This window comes from Thunnus maccoyii, chromosome 18 (assembly GCF_910596095.1).
Source record: "Thunnus maccoyii chromosome 18, fThuMac1.1, whole genome shotgun sequence".
Taxonomy (NCBI): domain Eukaryota; kingdom Metazoa; phylum Chordata; class Actinopteri; order Scombriformes; family Scombridae; genus Thunnus; species Thunnus maccoyii.
In genome coordinates, this window is record NC_056550.1 from 1,880,553 (window position 1) to 1,898,147 (window position 17,595).

The following is a 17,595-nucleotide window of genomic DNA, read 5'->3' on the forward strand; positions in this document are numbered from 1 at the left end:
TCAGAATAGCATCTGAATCCTCACTCAACCTTGAGTACACTACATTATTTGAAAGATGTTTAAGAAAAAAGGGTGGTTTGTGACACTGTAAATTTGGTTTAGGATCCTACTTCCCTAACTAATTCTGACATTTATATTTTCTGACAGGCATTTTTGATGTTTAGATTCTTATCCATCACACAATACCATCAGGGAGGTGTCTGATCAGTCCGAAATGTATTCTGCAGCATGACAACGAGCCCAAATATACAGCCAGTCATAAAGAACTATGTTCTTCTATCAACAAGAAGAACAAGGAGTCCTGCAACAGATGGTTTGGCCCCCATAAAGCCCTGATCTCAACATCATGGAGTCAGTCTGGGATTACATGAACAGACAGAAGCAGCTCAGACGCCCAAGTTGCCACAGAAGAACTGACCTGATGGCAGGTCGGTTGTTCCTGCATGTGCAGGTGTACCTATATGTCTATATCTATATTATGTATTATATATCTGTATTATATATGATTATATATCTATTTATCTGTTCTTTGAATGTATTTCTTTTTTTTGTTGTTGTTGGTTTTTTCATGAAACGCTGACCAACCGGAACCCATAACCCTATGAGCTGAGTGTAGGGGAAGATTCTTGACGCAGCACCGATGTTCACTTCCGTAAACAGACGGTGTTCTTCCTCTTGTGAAGATGGTGCTCACACACGCGTTTGCTTACTTACAACATAGACGGACATTCATGTTCAAAACATTTTAAATCCTTCCCAAAAAGCAGTAACATTAATGTTTAACGTTAATGACGTTAATAACAACGGAACCAGCTCGTGTTTCGCTCTTCTAGCGTACAGTTAGCTTCACAGTAGCAAAACAAGCCTTATTTTCCATGAGAGCAGTGAAATATGGAGATAGATGGTCGGGACTTTTTGAACAGTCCTCCTATGAAGACTGTCAGGTTTGGAGGCACTGTTGCTGAAACATTAGCTAAACACAAACAGGTGAGTTGTAACGTTATGAGAGTTCATTTCAATCCGGCAAGTAACTTTAGTTAAGCTGATGTAAAAAGTTGAGTCTGTTGCATTGAAGTGCTGCTCGGTACATTGTTAGAACACTTGACATTTCTTGAAGGTGCTAATGATGAATAACGTTACACGTTGCTGTTTTTGTCTTGTTTGAAGGGAGACTCGGGTGACTACGAGCTGTTGAAACACCAGCTGGCTGATCCTGAGATAAAGGTACAGTAGAGCATCAGTGTGTTTGAGCTGTACTGGGATCTGTGTAATACCTGGAAAAAGGCTTGTGTGTCGCTTTGTAGCTGAGTGAACTCTCATCTTCTGACAGGATGCCCAGATCATCAGCTGGCTACAAGAATTTCGGAGTTGTGTGACCCAGCTTACCAAAGACCATGAACAGCTCATCTACACTGTGTTGGTGAGTCTGAAACAACCCTGAATGTACCGTCTACACATCAGTCCATGAAGAAAACAGCCAATTACAGGAAATTAATCAGCAACTATTTTGATAATCACTTACTTGATAATCTTCCTTGCAGTCATTTTTCTATCATTTAAAACATTTGCTGATTTTAGATTCTCAGATGTGAGAATTTTCTGTTTTTCTTTGTCTGATCACTCTAACAATCAATCTGTTATCATAAAAAATGGCTGGTGAAATTTCTTCCTGATTGTCTGATCAGTGAAATGTTGAGGGAACCATTTGCTTGTTCCAGTTTTTCACTTGTGAGGGTTTACTGCTTTCCCTTGTCTTATATGATAGTAAACTGAATATGTTTGGGTGTGGGAGAAAATAAGACATCTCAATATGTCAGCTTGGGCTCTGGGAAATAGTTTTCTCAATTATCTGACTATTTATAAACTAAACAAACGTTCTCCGTAACCAGTTTGTCATTTGATTTTTCCAGAAGATGTATTACAACACTATATTGGTAGTACAGTATAAAATGAAATCTAAAATAATAAAGGATTTTATCCATATGGCTCACTTCTGACATGCCATTAAAGGTAGACTGATACTGACTTCCTCATATCAAAACCAATTATTCAGAAACAAACAGCTTCATCTGATAAAATAGTGTTTAATGCTCGTGTCCTTTTTTTGTGTGCATTATGAGGAGACAATAAAACAATAAAACTTCTAAGTCAGTGAAGAAAATCAAAGAAAAGGTGCTTGTAAATACTTCTGTGTTCATATGTGGAGTGTTCAGCAGGCAGCTCACTATAACTGACATGATGACCAACAGTGGCTGAAAATAATTGGAAACACAATAACCAGTGTGTGCTTCCATGCTGAAACTTCTGGTTGTGTGTGTGTGTGTGTGTGTGTTTTTCTAGAGGCTTCCCTGGGTGGGTCGGAGCCAGCCTGTGGTGGAGGAGTACATGGCCTTCCTCAGTAACCTGGTGTCAGCACAGACTGTCTACCTGTGTGCCTGCCTCAAGATGGTGGTCTCCCACTTCACTCCCAGTACGTTCCTCTGACTGGTGGTTAAATAACCCTAGGGTTCGAAAATGAAACAATGAATAGAAGTCCTCACAGTGGTATTCAAAATTTTGGTCTTAACTAGGGATGTGCAGAAAGCCCAGTATTTGTATTTTTATCTGTATAAATACAAATACAAATAATAAAAGTGGAAACAGGCTTAAAAATCCTGTTTTTGTTTTTATTACACTTTTAATTTTAGAAAATTAAAGTCTTACAATAAGTGTTCATAAATAAACTACCTTATGAAGGAGGTCCCCACACTGGGTCTTGAACTGGAGTCTCCCAGATCATAGATGACTGCGCTGACTACTGAGCTAAAACTTTACTCATCACCTCATTGCAGACAGACCTCTACTAATATTTTTTAAAATATTTGCATGAAACAAATATTCATAAAAAACCCAATATTTGTGCTTTGCTGAATAATGTCTTTGTATTCGTGCACACCCCTTGTCTTAACATCACTGGTGTGTTTGTTTTAATTTCATGCTTTCACTTGGTTGTGAGTTTACATCTAATATCATCAGTGATTCATGGAGGAATAATGTATGTGTGTGTGTGTGTGTGTGTGTGTGTTTGTTTCCAGAGCGAGTGACCATCTGTGAAGGAGGAGTCGATATCTCTGATTCGGATGATGAAGATGAGAGTAGGTGTCATCTCTCTTATTTCATTTTGAAATCAGCATATATGAAGTGGTTGTTTTTAACACTCCAGGACTTTGAGTGTATGTTCTATCTGACCAGGGTGTTTGATAGTGATAGTTGTTTTGGCTGCCTGCTCACATTTGGGGAGGTTTAGAGGGAGGGGCAGTAAGAAGTGTGAATATGAAGCAGGCAGTGTTAAAGTATAACTTGCATCCTTATTGTCTAATCCTCTGGTTAAATAACATTGAGTTAACACTCTGCTGTGCCTTTTTATTTGTTCAGACCTCCCCAGGAACTTTGACCAGTGTCACCAGGCGTTGCAGCTCATTACCAAATATGTTCCATCGTAAGTTACCAATCATCCTGATGACAACACAGTGTTTTTATCCATCAGGAAGTCATGATTTAATCATTCATCCATTTCAGCATATCAGTTTCTCAAAATATTACATGTAATGTTATAAATCTATACCTGCTGTATGCATAGTGAAGGTGGAGGAGAGGCTAGTTAGTGGTCTTTTAACTGTGCTTTAGGGAATATGTCTTCTAATACGGCCTAGCTGTCTTTTCTCATGGATAACCCTTCCAAAGAATAAACACTGTTACACAACGAAACAAATGAATTGGAAACATTTTTCATTCATCAGAATATCTCTAAATAATAATACTTATAAAAAATTTAAAAAATTCTAATGAGTCATGGTTTAGACAAAAGGCTTTTATGACTGATACAGTGTAGTTATGAATATAACTGTATGCTGCAGTACTGCTGATTATATTATTAACCAACACTGTGCTTATTCAAATGGTACTTATGTCATGACTAATTTACATATTTACTGAAAATTGCTTTAATTATTTTTGCCTGTGGAGCCCAGGAAGAGTAGCTGTTGCACTGATAAATAAACAAAAAGCTTTTACTGATATGCAGATAGCACTGCTATCAATAAATATATGTATAGAACACCAGAGAGAGAGAGGCACATGTAAACGTAAACAATTATGATTAAATGCATTGAAATGAATGAAAACTAACAAACATAATATTTTTAATATTGTCTTTGACTGTAGTGCTAAAAGGATTCTTTGAATTCATTGATTGGTCTAGCTTCTCAGTTGCAAGGAAGTGCTGATATTCTTGGTTTTATTTGATCTTCACAAAAATTCATCTGGTGCCCTGGTCATGTGTATTATACTGTAAATGTTGATCCTCTCCTTTCAGCACAAGTCGCTTTCTGATGCCCATTCTGCAAGAGAACTTCCCCTTCATACAGAAATCCTCCAGAACACTGGTGAGAGACAACTGAACCATACACCCTACACATCATGTTGTGATTGTGCACTTGGAGGCTAACTGGCTACGTTTTCACATGTCAGATGCCTCAAACAGTAGCGTGTGCTGCATTTAGTGACATCAGGAAACTGACTTGTTAGCCTGTTGGTTTGTGTTTTATTGCTCAAGCCTGATCCACATTATATTTACATGTATATTATAACATATTGAATGTTGTGAATGTTGTCTCTTCCACTCTAGCTCCTGTCTGAACATGTTGTATGAAACAGTACTGAGCTGTAAATAAATCATTAGAACAGTGGTGTTCTAATGATTGATGGTTTGTCGCTCTCTTCAGGAGTATTACGTCCACAACCTCCTGAGAGTGACCGTGTACATTCCGTCCATTCGACGAGATGTTCTGGAGCTCATCATTGGAAAGACGCTCAAACTGGATGTAAGTGGTCCGGCTCTAAATGATTATACTTAAAACACAACAGCTATATCAGGCTTTACATGGAAGTCAGTGGAAGGAATAGTTACACACACACCCAACATCTTCACCTGGAATAGTGAAGTGTGTGTGTTTATTTCAGGTGAGTGCATCCCGCTCAGACATTGAGGAAGCAGAAGAGAACGCGGTGCAGGACCAGCAGGCAGAGGAGCGCACTGAGGAGGGACTCTTTGACATGGTAACAGCCAGCAACTGTTTGCTGGAGGTTTTTAAGTTAATGCTTTTTCATTATGGACATTTTTAGAAATACTCAGTGATTTGAGTCTTTACGACAGCAGCAAATGATATGAAAGGATACAGCTGGTGTTAGTCAATCATTTTCTTATTGTCAAATATTATTGACAGATGTCATGAGAAGACCAAAACCAACAATATGTTAGTCTGTCTTTCAATAATTCCTGACTTCCCCTACTCTGTCTGTGGCACTCAGCCACAAGCCCACTTAACACACAGTGCATCTGACTGTTAACACCACTGCAAAGTATTCAGCGGTTGTGTATAAGAGTAAAATTGTAAGACAGTAAATGAGCTATATAACTAGAAAAGGCAAATGTTTAGTTGTAGTGAAAGGCTGGGTGAAGCTGAAGTATCAGTTGAAGTGAAAATATAAAAGGAGCTGACTAATCAGGTGAAGTTGTAGCAGTTAAAGTGTAACTTCCAAAAGGAGTTATTGTCAGTTCTAGTGTTCAAACTGTAAAATGTAAGTCGATGTATCAGCGCATTAAGTATCATTTGAAGTATAAATGATCCAAATGAAATATCAGTGGAAGTGGGATGAATGAATGAGTGAACACTGGTTGGTATGAAGCAGTTACGCCACTTCAGAGTATGAAGGAGTTGTTTTAGAATGTATCATATGACAGTACATGAATTATAGCAGGCTTTCAAAATTGCTTAGCATGCTTATATAAAACAAATGTCTGCATAAACCCAGGTCTGTAAGAAAGTAAAAATCATATATATAACAATTTTAGTACACACTCACATTGTAGAAAGAATATTGTATTTGAATTACAGTTTGTGATGTGTGTGTGTGTGTGTGTGTGTGTGTGTGTGTGTGTGTGTGTGTGTGTGTGTGTGTGTGTGTGTGTGTGTGTGTGTGTGTGTGTGTGTGTGTGTGTGTGTGTGTGTGTGTGTGTGTGTGTGTGTGTGTGTGTGTGTCAGGATGAAGATGTGCCAGCAGCTCACCCCTCTAGGACTGTGATGGCACACCCGGTGGCTGAGAGGCTGGACAGTCTCATGGCTGTTCTGTTGGCTTACATCAAGGATGTCTGCCATCTCAATGGTACCTGAATTACATCACTTACCTTTCCTAACTGGGACTGACCAATAAGAAAGAGCCGGATTTAGGGAGGATCTGATAAAGTAAAAGAACTGAAGCACGTTCACTCAACACATTTTTGAATCCAATAAAAAGTCAAGTAAACAAGTTTGTTTACTTAGAAGTGTTTGTATCCTTGTTTCAGGAACCCTGTGGGTTCTACGGTGTTGCATCCTCTTCACTGCTCTTTCCTTTGTTCTCTCTCTCTCAGGCTCTTTTCATGTGGAAAGGACGAAGGAGCTGTACAGAGAACTGTTGAGTGTGTTTGACAAGCTCATTCTGCCAACACATGCTTCCTGTCATGTCCAGTACACACTCTTTTACCTCTGCAGCTTCAGACTGGTCAGTACTCTCCACACCGGCATGAGTGTAACATTTAGCTTTCAGTCTGGTCTGCAGCAGTCAAACATATGATCAGTTGGACTGAGGTCAGGTCAGAACTCCTTGGTTGTGTTCCCTGTGTGTTCAGAAAAAAGAAAACGTCCACACCAGCATTTCCAGGCCATTCTGTCCACAGTGACACACCTGAACAATAGAAAAAGAGTTCAGATTAATGACAACAGCTGTGCTGTATCATTGGCTGTATCCACATTTAACACGAGCGATTCAAAGGTTAGAAACAACAGAAAGACGTCTTCTTTGCTGCCAAATAAACTGTGTCTGGAATGAACCCTTTACATTTAGAAAAGATTTGATTTGATTTAAAGAAAAAACAAACTCTTTCAATTTGATAGAATTTGACAACCCATCGTTAAATACCTTACAGCTTATAATTAGAAGACAAAGTATTAAAACATAGCAAACAGCTGCACAACATACATTAGATCAGACCAGATGTGTTTGATGTATTTAACTATTCAAACAAATATGACCCATTCTTCCTTCTTTCCTTAGCCTCTAACAGTAACTCATAATCCATAACATCCAATAAACATAACACAGGTTACTCCAATCTCCCCACAACGGACTTCAGTCTTACTGGTTTTATATTATCTACATGATGTAGTGGTGTGTGTTGTTCACTGTAGCTAAAGTTACGGAGTGTCTACACACTGAAACACCAAGCCAGTGTTTTAAGATTCATCCACCGTGCTGAGTCAGAAAAAAGCCGTTTTAATATGGTGGAAGATGATGCTTTTACAAACATATGGATACATAATATTATGGAGTCTTGTATGCATTGTATTTTGTGTGTCATCTGGCTCAGGCCCTGGCAGAGGCCTTCCTGGATCACCTGTGGAAGATCCTGCAGAATCCCTCTCAGCCTGCTGTCCTCCGCCAGGCTGCTGCAGGATACATGGGAAGCTTCCTGGCCCGAGCCAAGTTCGTCCCCGTGCTGTGAGTTCATTTGTAGTTCCTGCTACAGAAAACAAAGTGAGCAGTTTATTCATCTAAATGAATCTTACTGTTGTTCTAATCCAGCTTCCACCTCCTCTCTGCTTCCCCCCTCTCCTGCAGCACCGTGCGGGCTTGTCTGGACCTGCTGCTCTCGTGGATCCATCGCTACATTGACAGTCAGGACAGCAGCGGCAAACAGGCCTACTGTGACATCAGCCTGCACGGGCCCTTCTACACAGCCTGCCAGGCCGTCTTCTACACACTCATCTTTAGACACGGAGCCATCCTGGGGGGCAACATGAAGAAAGGTACACACCTCTAAACCGGGCCAACATCAACACCCTGCAAAGCATCACATGCTGCTCAAACATGACTCTGTTAGATAAATGAGTCACTTTATCACCTTGACATCTGAATGCCTGTCTGTGACTTTATTCTGAAAATTCTCAACCACACAGGCCAAACAAAGCCTTTCAGTGGCTCTGTATGAAATGGGCTTTTAAAATACTGTTTGAATGCCTGTTCTTGGTGTGAGGTAGGATTGAACGAACACTGACTGCTGAAAAAACATTCATATCAGGCTTTTAGGAATATATATATATATATATATATATATATATATATATATATATATATATATATATATTTATATTTGAATATCCAATTCAAAGGTAAGAGTTACAAGTAAGCGTTATCTTTATTGTAAATCTGTTACTTTGTTTTATTGTATTGATTAATCTAGTGTGTAAAATGTCAAAAATAATGACAAATGTCCAGTCATGTGATGTTTTCAACTCAACAGTCAAAAATGTAAAATATGGCAACAAATCCACTGATAACATAAAATCATCAAGTCTAGTTTTGTAACAATAACAAGTCATAGAGATGAAGATCTGTCTTCATATCTGTGTGTGTGTGTTTTTGTTACCTTTTGGGAACATTTTCCAGTATAAACACTGACCTCATGGGGGCTAGTGGTCCTCATGGGGACCAAAATGTCATTTCTGAGGTCCTGTTTAAGGTTAGGGTTAGGATTAGTCTGTCCATAATGAATGGCAGTCAATGTAATGTCTTAACAATCTGCGCAAACTTGTGTGTGTGTGTGTGTGTGTGTGTGTGTGTGTGTGTGTGTGTGTGTGTGTCTCAGGTCTGGAGTACCTGCAGAGTCTGAACCTGGAGCGAGTGGTGATGTGTCAGCTGAACCCCCTCAAAGTCTGCCTGCCGTCAGTCACCAACATGTTTGCTGCCATCACCAGGTACACATCAGCCCGCTCTGCTGCATCATCACTTTTACTTTGAGATTTACTGGTGTAAAAATGTTGAAACAAAGTTGCCTCAGTGGTCAGTCTGCCTTGAAATCATCTGTGTAACTTAGACTTTTCATCTAACTCTATGACAGAAAGAAAAAAGCACATTTCCCTTTAGTCATACAGTACATTAGGAGGAGTGGGCCATATGTATAAAATCTTATCACCAAGCTATTCATGAACATGAACACTTGCATAGAGCTGCAATGATTAGTCAATTAATCAGGAAGTTGATTGTCAGAAAATGAAACTGTTTGGATAATTGATGAATCCTTTCAGTTTTTCAAGACAAAAATGCCAAATATTTAATGGTTCTAGTTTCTCAAAAGTAAAGATTTGTTATTTTTTCTTGACATATATGACAGTTAATTGAATATCTGAACATTTCAGACTGTTTGTCAGGCAAAACTAGCAACTTGAAGACAACACCATGGCCTCTGAAAAATTGTGAATGCTGCCATTTTTTCACTATTTTCTAACATTTCATAGTCTAAACCATGAATCAACTTATTGAGAAAATAATTGACAGATTCATTGATAATGAAGATGATTGTTAGTAGAAAGTCATAGATAAGCTGGTATATCCAGCGCTGCCTAAAGTCAAAGTGATGACAGTTCACACAGTGGACAGTAGAGTGCATTGTTTGATATAAAATAAAATAAAAGAAAAAACACTGTATCTGTCCCAGTTCACATACCTGCAATCTATACAAGAATCAACAGTCATCAGAAGTTTATGATACATTGGATTCAGTGTGAATATTATGATTCATGTCCAAACAGTTATGGAAGACCCTCCACATACAGTTATCACTTCATGTTAAAACTCTGCAGTGGTGCAAAGTAACTAAGTACATGTCAGTTACTCAAGTATAGACTTATTATACTTATATAATAAGTAATAAGTATATACTTACACTCATTATTCTGAAATGGGCCATCGTGCATAATGAAAGTAAATTTTGGTACTTCAAGTATATTCTAATGATAATACTTTTGTACTTTTACTCAGGCCATGACTTTTACTTGTAACAGAGTATTTGATTGGACGTTTAGTCATCTGTCTTTTATGTATAGTATAACCACGTGCTTCTAGATAACTTGATTTGTTTGCTTTATTAATTGTAAGTCTCTCAATTCCTGAATGTGCATACTTTACTATCACCTTAATATACCTGTAATACTGAGTGGCTGATCCTACATATTTGTTCATTATGTGGAAATTAAATAATACCAACAAATGTATGAGCTTGACTGAGCCATATTTATGCAAGTCATGGGATGTCTTCATGAATCAAGTCAGAGAAACCTTCACCCACCTGCAGTTTAACAGGCACAGTAGCAGTTACCGAAAATGTGTCACACAAGTAGGCTGACTACTTGCAAATACTGCAAATAAATACTGCAAATGTGGGTACTGGGACAGACTCAAGTCCTCAAGAACTATTGTGTTTTATTGAGCATTTACACATTGCAAATGTTTCCTCCCGGGGTCACCTCTAGCAGCGGGTGTGTTTTTGTTGCAGGAAGTATCAGGTGGTGTTCTGCTACACCATCATAGAAAAGAACAACCGTCATGTACTGCCGGTGGTCCGCAGCTCTGGAGGAGGAGACTGTGTGACCACCAACACCAACCCTCTGGACAGCTTCTTTCCCTTCGACCCCTACCTGCTCAAGAGGTACGCCAGCTGAAAGACTTTGCTTATTCTCTGAAATGCAACACCAGCAAGACTCTTTTATGTTCTATTTAAAACAATCTCACCATGAGTTCCAGTCAGAAGCTGAAGTGAGGTGCTGCTCATCTACAAACTGTGTGTGTTTGTGTGTGTGTGTGTTTAGGTCTGGTCAGCTGATTGAGCCACTGTACCAGGTTTGGGAGGAACTAGCAGACACAGAGCTGCTTGTCACCAAAACAGGCCAGCAGGTGAGATGACAGAAAGATGAACAGTTTTGGGGCTTTGTGAAAGACAGAAAGACACAAACAGTTATGGCTCCAACTGAGCAGCATTTTCATGATCAATTGTTTTCTTTAATCTCTCCTCACAGTTTGGAAGCTGGAACTAGAAAGTGGTTAGAATTTTTGAAGGAAAAATCACTAATAATTAATTGATGATCCAATGCTGATTAATTCTCTGTTGATCAACTAATCAATCAATCAAATCATCATTTCAGCTCCAAAAACATTCAAAATCAAAGCAACAGAGGCTGAAATCTCCTGACTTAGTCTGTATGGATCCTACATTTCCCTGAATGCATCTTGACAGCTTTCACACTTTTCAACCTCCACACTGCAGTTTATAACACAGACTTTCTGCTACAAATTTCATCACAATGACATCATTAGGGTTATTTTCTGAACTGACAAAGCTCCTCCTGAGCCACAGAAGACATTATCATTGTGTTCACAGACTGAGCAGTACTCCTGTTGACTAGTAAATTGACTTTGACATGTAAAACTGGTGGAGTGCTCTTTTATGTCTGCTAGATGAAACATAAACAAAAAAAACAGAACATGTATGAAAGTGAAAATGACATAAATATATTCTGTATGAAAGCACAGCATCAATATTCAAATGTGAATGTATTGAATTGACTGAGTTGTCTTGTGGTCACTTAAACCTGGTTGTTGTTGTTTACTCCGTGTCCGTCAGGGCTCGAGGGAGGACGAGGATGACTTCCTGTGTGGGGAGTCTGCCCAGTCAGAGGGCATCGTGGGAATGACACCCAGTTCCTACGACTCCAACCTCCGCAGTCCAAACAGCGTGGGCTCACCCCCCTTTGCCTTCCAGAGACCTTTCTAGCCCCTCATCATGGACTGTCCTGCTCTGATGGACCTACCTGGGGTCCACTGTGAGACCAGAAGCTTGTGAGGAGCAGACGTGGCTCTCACACTCTGTACGGACATGACCTGATCATCCACATGACATTTAATTTATAAGGACTCAAACACACTGAGACAGTCACACTTCTCTATTCATACAAGAGTACTTGTCTTGTGTTAATGTGTAAAAAAAAAAAAAAGTGCAAAAATAATGTCGAAACTGTAAAGAAGGCACCAGTATCACTGTAAGGAAATATTCTGATGAGGTATTTTAAGTTAAGTTTGAAAGTCTACATATTGTAGATTGTAGAGTATTGTAGAGGGGCCTTACTAACTGACAGTTCTGTGCTCAACTCAAATTAGACCGAGCTTGACAAGTCGTTATATTCTATGGGCAGTAAAATATTGTTATGATTACTTTCAGATTTTATTGGTTCGTATTTTTTAGGTCTTAAAACATTACTCATGTCCATATGTACATTAAAAGCATCATTGGTCACTGTAAGCATCGTTCCTCTCTATACTGCTGTGAAGAGGTCTCTTCCTAAAGCTGCTTCTATTTAGGTGATGAAGACAAACTCCACACTCCTCGTCCTGTGCAAAAATGCAATCTTAAATTCATCTGAAGCTAACATGAAGCTTCAGCAGTCTTATGTAAATATATTCATCCGCCTTAGTTCAACAAGGAAACACTGTGGAAACACAAAGAAGAAACACTGGAAGAACTCTATTCAGATGTTTGTCTTTTTAGTAGCGATGTTCTTCTTTTGTGTTTCTGCAGTGTTTTCTTGTAGAGGAATAGTAAAAAGAGTTGGTAAGATACCAGCTTGATGTGTCTGAGACTGAAGCCTCATAAAACAGCTTCCAAACAAGAACTGTAGAGTTTGACCTGCATTACTTACATTGAAATTGCTTTTAAGACGCCAGTCTGGACAGTAAAGTCACCAACAGTGCTTTCAGTGAGCATGCATATGAGCATGTGAGTATCATTTTACAACAGACTTGAAGAAATGTGAGCAAGTTCTATAAGACACTGAATGTTATTGCTCTGCAACTTTCTCTAAGAATCGATATTCAGTTTTTCTTTTTTACTAGTTTATCCATTTTTAACAAACCATGTTGCTCTGTAGATATTTGTGTGGTGATGCTGGTGAAACTTCTGTGGATTTAAGATGAACTCATGTGTCTTTTCTCCACCACATCACATCCTTCATTGTTTGATACATATGGCACCTGACCTGCACCTGAAACACTGAGGAAATCTGTCCTGCGGTGACTTTTTGTGTGCTTTTGTTAAATAAATTACAATTATTCTCTCTCAGACTGGAATAACCCTGACATCAGTTCACAGTCTGTGTAGTTTGTGCAATCTCACATCAACATGACAACAGTCTGGGACAAAAAGAAAACTGTCAGCCTTTGGAAAACACTGCTTCAATACTGTTAGTAGTGGCAATAAAATATTAGGAGACTAATGGAGTCCAGTCATAAGTTATTCCTTTAATATAAAACAGTAACAGAAAGAATAAGAGGCCACACCAAAGATGCAATCTGATTGAATTACAGGACATGTCAGTATTTTAAATGCATTTGCAGCTGTCTGTATAAACAAAACCAATGTTATACATGTAGCCTATGTTGATGTCTGCCTAGACTCTGTGACTACCAAACACAAGTTTACACAGCAGGAGCTACAGCAGCTCCCAAATGTACAACATTAAAGCTACTCCTGGATGCAGGAGACACAACATGCAGTGATATGACGACACTGAATGAACACCGCTCAAGTCCAAATTCTCTGTGAATACTTCATTTCTTGCCTTTTATTCATGAATAAGGGCACGAGGAGAGTTAGGGGACACGGTGGGGGGTGGGGTGGGGGGACAGTTATTTTTCTACTTTTTGCTTGACAGTTCATGACCTCTGGGGCAGAGCAAACGAGCGATGGAGGAAGATGGCAGCGAGTTACTATGACACAGAGGAAGACTCTGGATTGTCCTTTCCAAGCAAACAAGTTCTCCTTTACATGCAGCCCGTGGAGTGAATCTATGTGTGTGTGTGTGGGTTAGAAAAGAGGTCAGAGAGGAGTATTAACAAGGTTTACAACAGCGTCTGTGTGTTGTGGATTCGTTCATGCAGCTCCTCCAACACCACCTGCTGTCATAGTAACACAAAAGAGAATTCCAGCAGACTTTTTATTTGGCAGAGCACTTCTCATAGAGACTTCTGTACATATGATTAATGGTTGAATACTGAGAGTCCTTGGGTCATGGCTGAGTCCATCATATCCCACTGCTGAACCCTTGATAAACACTGTGGAATATGTCAAAGGAAGATACTAATTTGATGAGTGCAAGCAAGCTTTGGCATTAAATCGTTGGCTGTTCAATTGTTGTGTTCAATCTGTCCCTGTGAAGTGTGGATTTGACTGAATTGAAGTGATGTCACTATTTTGAAAAGGTGTATCGGATGGCGTTCTGTCTGTTGACTGCAGTGTCGTCCATCGTGGGTTCAGCTGCTTGTTTGGCGCTTCAGCCTGCCCAGGTCCTCCCACAGTCCTCTCTGGCTCTTTGTTGCTTACATATGGGGAGGGCTGACATCCAGGACTGATGCTGCCTCCGACGCACTTGCTGACGCTGCAGGTCAATCACAGTTAGTACATAACAGTTACAAACATCATCAGCATCATCAGGTCACAGAAAAACATGAAACAATACAAAGGAACAAATTCAAAAAGTACAAGTGCTTTAGGCAGAACCCTGAACATTCCTCCTTCACTTTCACCTGCAAACCATCTAAATCTAATGGAAGACTGCCAGGAAATGAACTGAAGATAAAACATTTTGATCTTGGTATTTTTTTTCAATTAATAACACAGAAAATAAATATTAATAAAATGAATAATCATCTGTCACTTTAATATTGTGGGGTGTAAGGCACACTGCAGCCTGTAGCAGGGCTTTGAGCTTTTATCCGTTAAGCTAGACCAGTGGATCCCAAACTGGGAGGATTGGGAGCAGAGGTGGTGGTGCACATGATGAGGGGAAAATGTGGAGTAAGACTTAAGTTGAAAAAATGTTTCTTACTTGTTAAACACAGGTATAAATAATAACTAATAACACAATTGCTGGACAGAGTCACCCTGTGCTTTTATAGCTGCTATCATCTTGGAATAAAAAGAAGATTGTTAACAATCCTAATATTTTAGAATACATTTGGTATTATTATGAGTTTCTTTTTATGTTTACTATTTCATGGCCTACATGCCAGAAAACACAAAAGGATGTGTGTGTATTAAGATTCAAAGTTCATTCTTGATGCTGGAAACAAGAATGATCTCACCACAAGGTCCATTCAGTGGCTGTTCTGGAGCTTTCGATCATATCACACAATCTTCCTCAGATCTTCCTTTTCTGAGGAAGATACTGAGTGGACCTTGTGATTAGTTTGTTTTTTCAAATGTGTGTCTTAATTTATTGGTCAACCACTCACAACTTCCTTCTTACTTACAAACTGTTTGGAAATGACAAAAAAGTATCAGTCCAGTCTACTCTATTCCTGTCTTGCGTGGTGTTGGGCTGCAACTAACAATTATTTCCTTTATTGATTAATTTGAAGATTATTGTCTCCATTAATCAGTTATGTGTTTGGTGTATATTCTTCTAATTACTGTATATCATAGAAATGAAAGAAAAGCAGCATATCTTCACATCTGAGAAGACGGAACCACTGATTTTTTGGTTAGGTCAAGTTATTCATCAGTAATAAAAATGAATTGTCTGTTTAATCGATTAATCCAGCTTTGGGTGGTGTGTACTAGTGTATTCTTGTCTTTTTCATTGTGCTCCAGCATGCAGTCTGCACCTTTGTCATCAGTGAGAGAGCAGACTCCCTGCACCAGCTCTTTGGCCTCTGCAGCCAGCTGTGAGGCAGGATCAGGAAGAGGTGACGGGGTGTCTGGGCTTTCTGTGGCTGGAGATGACCTGTTGCTCCTGATATACAACACACACACACACACACACACACACACACACAGAGAGAGAGAGACACAGACAAGAAAAGTTATTACAGCATGACTTGCAGAGCTGTGAGTGACTAATAACGTGATGTTGAGCTGTAGATGTTCAGGGTCTCTTACCTGACTTCTCCTGCAAACAGGCTGGGTGTTGTTAACACTTTGTGGACGTTCTGAGGAGAGAGATAATGATGCCAGTTATGTGAAGTTCTGTTGTCTCAGTTTTCTCAGTAACACTGAATCAGTTTTAGACTGTCCTCAGGTGTCTTTCAGATCGGGTGTCTATGTTTTGATGTATGCATGATATGTTCCCTTTTGGATCTGGTGCAATTTTAAACCTGTGAAGATCTCTGGTGCACACTTTCCACCACAGTTCTGGGTCGCATCTAACTCAAACTGCAGGTAAAGTCTTTATATCCACCACAGAGAGAGTTTGTCTGTGTTATTTTGGTAGCTCACTTTGTGTCAAGACTAGACGGATAAAACCAATCTTTTATTTTGTGATTGTAGTCCGACTCACTGAAAGTCCCACAGCTGGGGAGCAAACTGTCAATCACAGCTGTCAATCAACGCCCAGCAGACATCATCTTTTTCTGTGTTGTTTATTCAAATAAACAACTGTGTTTCTGTAAAAATGATGCATATATCTTGTATTAACTATCATTAAGATACTTCATGTATTTGCTGTGTTTTTGTTTATATATAATTTACTATCCATTGTTAAGATGTATAACAGGTGTCTGGGTCAGACAGGACTTTGGTTGGAGCGTTTTAGAACGTGTAGCATATTGAGTTGTTAATCTGGACATATAGAGTATATTGGAGCCAGCACCCAGCGTCCATCAGTGGTATTGCACTTTAAGGTACTTCTGCAATGGCTTCAATTTCAAGCTGTGGTTGTTGCTGCTTTAATGAAACATGATGTTTGAAAGTGTCATGGAGACTATGCCTGTTGTTCATATCTATTGACAGTTTGAAAGGCTTATTAAGTAATCAATCACTTTTATCAAACTCCACAGGCAACCACTGGGAATTGTTACAAATACAGTGATTATTTCCTAAACAAGCTACTGGCACAGACGTTTTGTGCTATGGACCAGAAAAACCAACATCTGAAAGATCTCTACAGAGACCTGCAGGTGTTTTCAGGGTGAAGGATGCAGACTGCTGTTTAGTGACCGCTGTGACTTCTATGTACATGAATACACTCTACAGACTTAACCAACACAGCTGTAGCATGTAAACATCATGTAACACAGTGTTAAGTGTGTCTTTATACTGACCTGCTGCTTCTTAACTAAAACAGCAACATATTGCATGAAGATTCTTACAAATCTGAATAATTTATTTGTGATTATAAATAATCTTAAAAAACAAATTAAGCATAGTATAACAGCTTTGAAAAATAGTTTTGTAATGAGTGTATTTGAATATATTAATGAAATAAAATCAGTTGTTTTTAAGCTTGTATCTAGACTAGACAGAGAAAATGACAGTCATTTAGAGCAAATGTCTTTACAGCTAGAATTGGTGGAAAAGTCCAAAATGTTTGACAGAGGTGTTGTGTGAAAGTGGTAAAGAGTTGTACCTGTGCAAAGCCCAGTAGTTTCTTGTTTGAGATCTCCAGGTGTTTCCTGTTCAGCTCTGACTTCCTCAGCTGGCAGTCGATGGCTGTCAGCCTCCTATTCAGGTCGTGCACATCCTCCTGACAAACACAAATCACACACACATCTGATCAATGACTGTGTTGTTTGTAAGTGGGTTCACTAGATGAATAAATATGAGGGTGTAACTGTAGAAGATATGGTGAACATGAAGCCACTATGTGTAGAAAAGTTCTTTGATCAGAGCATCTTTCAAGTTATTTCAAAGAA

General features: G+C 39.1%; 2 protein-coding genes across 7 annotated transcripts in view; one reads left to right on the forward strand and one right to left on the reverse strand.

Annotated features, from left to right (window-relative positions):
• The first annotated feature begins 626 nt into the window (after positions 1 to 626).
• Positions 627 to 12,211, forward strand: rrn3 (RRN3 homolog, RNA polymerase I transcription factor). The gene is made up of 17 exons (XM_042392754.1): positions 627 to 987; positions 1,168 to 1,224; positions 1,331 to 1,420; positions 2,341 to 2,470; positions 3,075 to 3,134; positions 3,415 to 3,478; positions 4,355 to 4,424; positions 4,764 to 4,862; positions 5,002 to 5,097; positions 6,084 to 6,204; positions 6,452 to 6,582; positions 7,448 to 7,578; positions 7,699 to 7,886; positions 8,726 to 8,834; positions 10,412 to 10,564; positions 10,725 to 10,809; positions 11,537 to 12,211. The coding sequence occupies exons 1-17, from the start codon at positions 892 to 894 to the stop codon at positions 11,684 to 11,686; spliced, it is 1,830 nt and encodes a 609-aa protein (XP_042248688.1). The 5' UTR covers positions 627 to 891; the 3' UTR covers positions 11,687 to 12,211.
• A 975-nt stretch (positions 12,212 to 13,186) lies between these two features.
• si:dkeyp-72e1.9 (syntaxin-binding protein 4) overlaps positions 13,187 to 17,595 on the reverse strand; it is a 92,900-nt gene continuing 88,491 nt past the window's right edge. For all 6 annotated transcript variants that reach the window (XM_042392748.1, XM_042392751.1, XM_042392747.1 and 3 more), the window contains 4 exons: positions 17,310 to 17,426; positions 15,845 to 15,894; positions 15,571 to 15,698; positions 13,187 to 14,342 (listed from right to left, as the gene is read on the reverse strand). In XM_042392748.1, the coding sequence (XP_042248682.1) occupies positions 14,284 to 14,342; positions 15,571 to 15,698; positions 15,845 to 15,894; positions 17,310 to 17,426 (354 nt within the window). In that variant the 3' untranslated portion in view covers positions 13,187 to 14,283. The remainder of the gene's footprint in view (positions 14,343 to 15,570; positions 15,699 to 15,844; positions 15,895 to 17,309; positions 17,427 to 17,595) is intronic.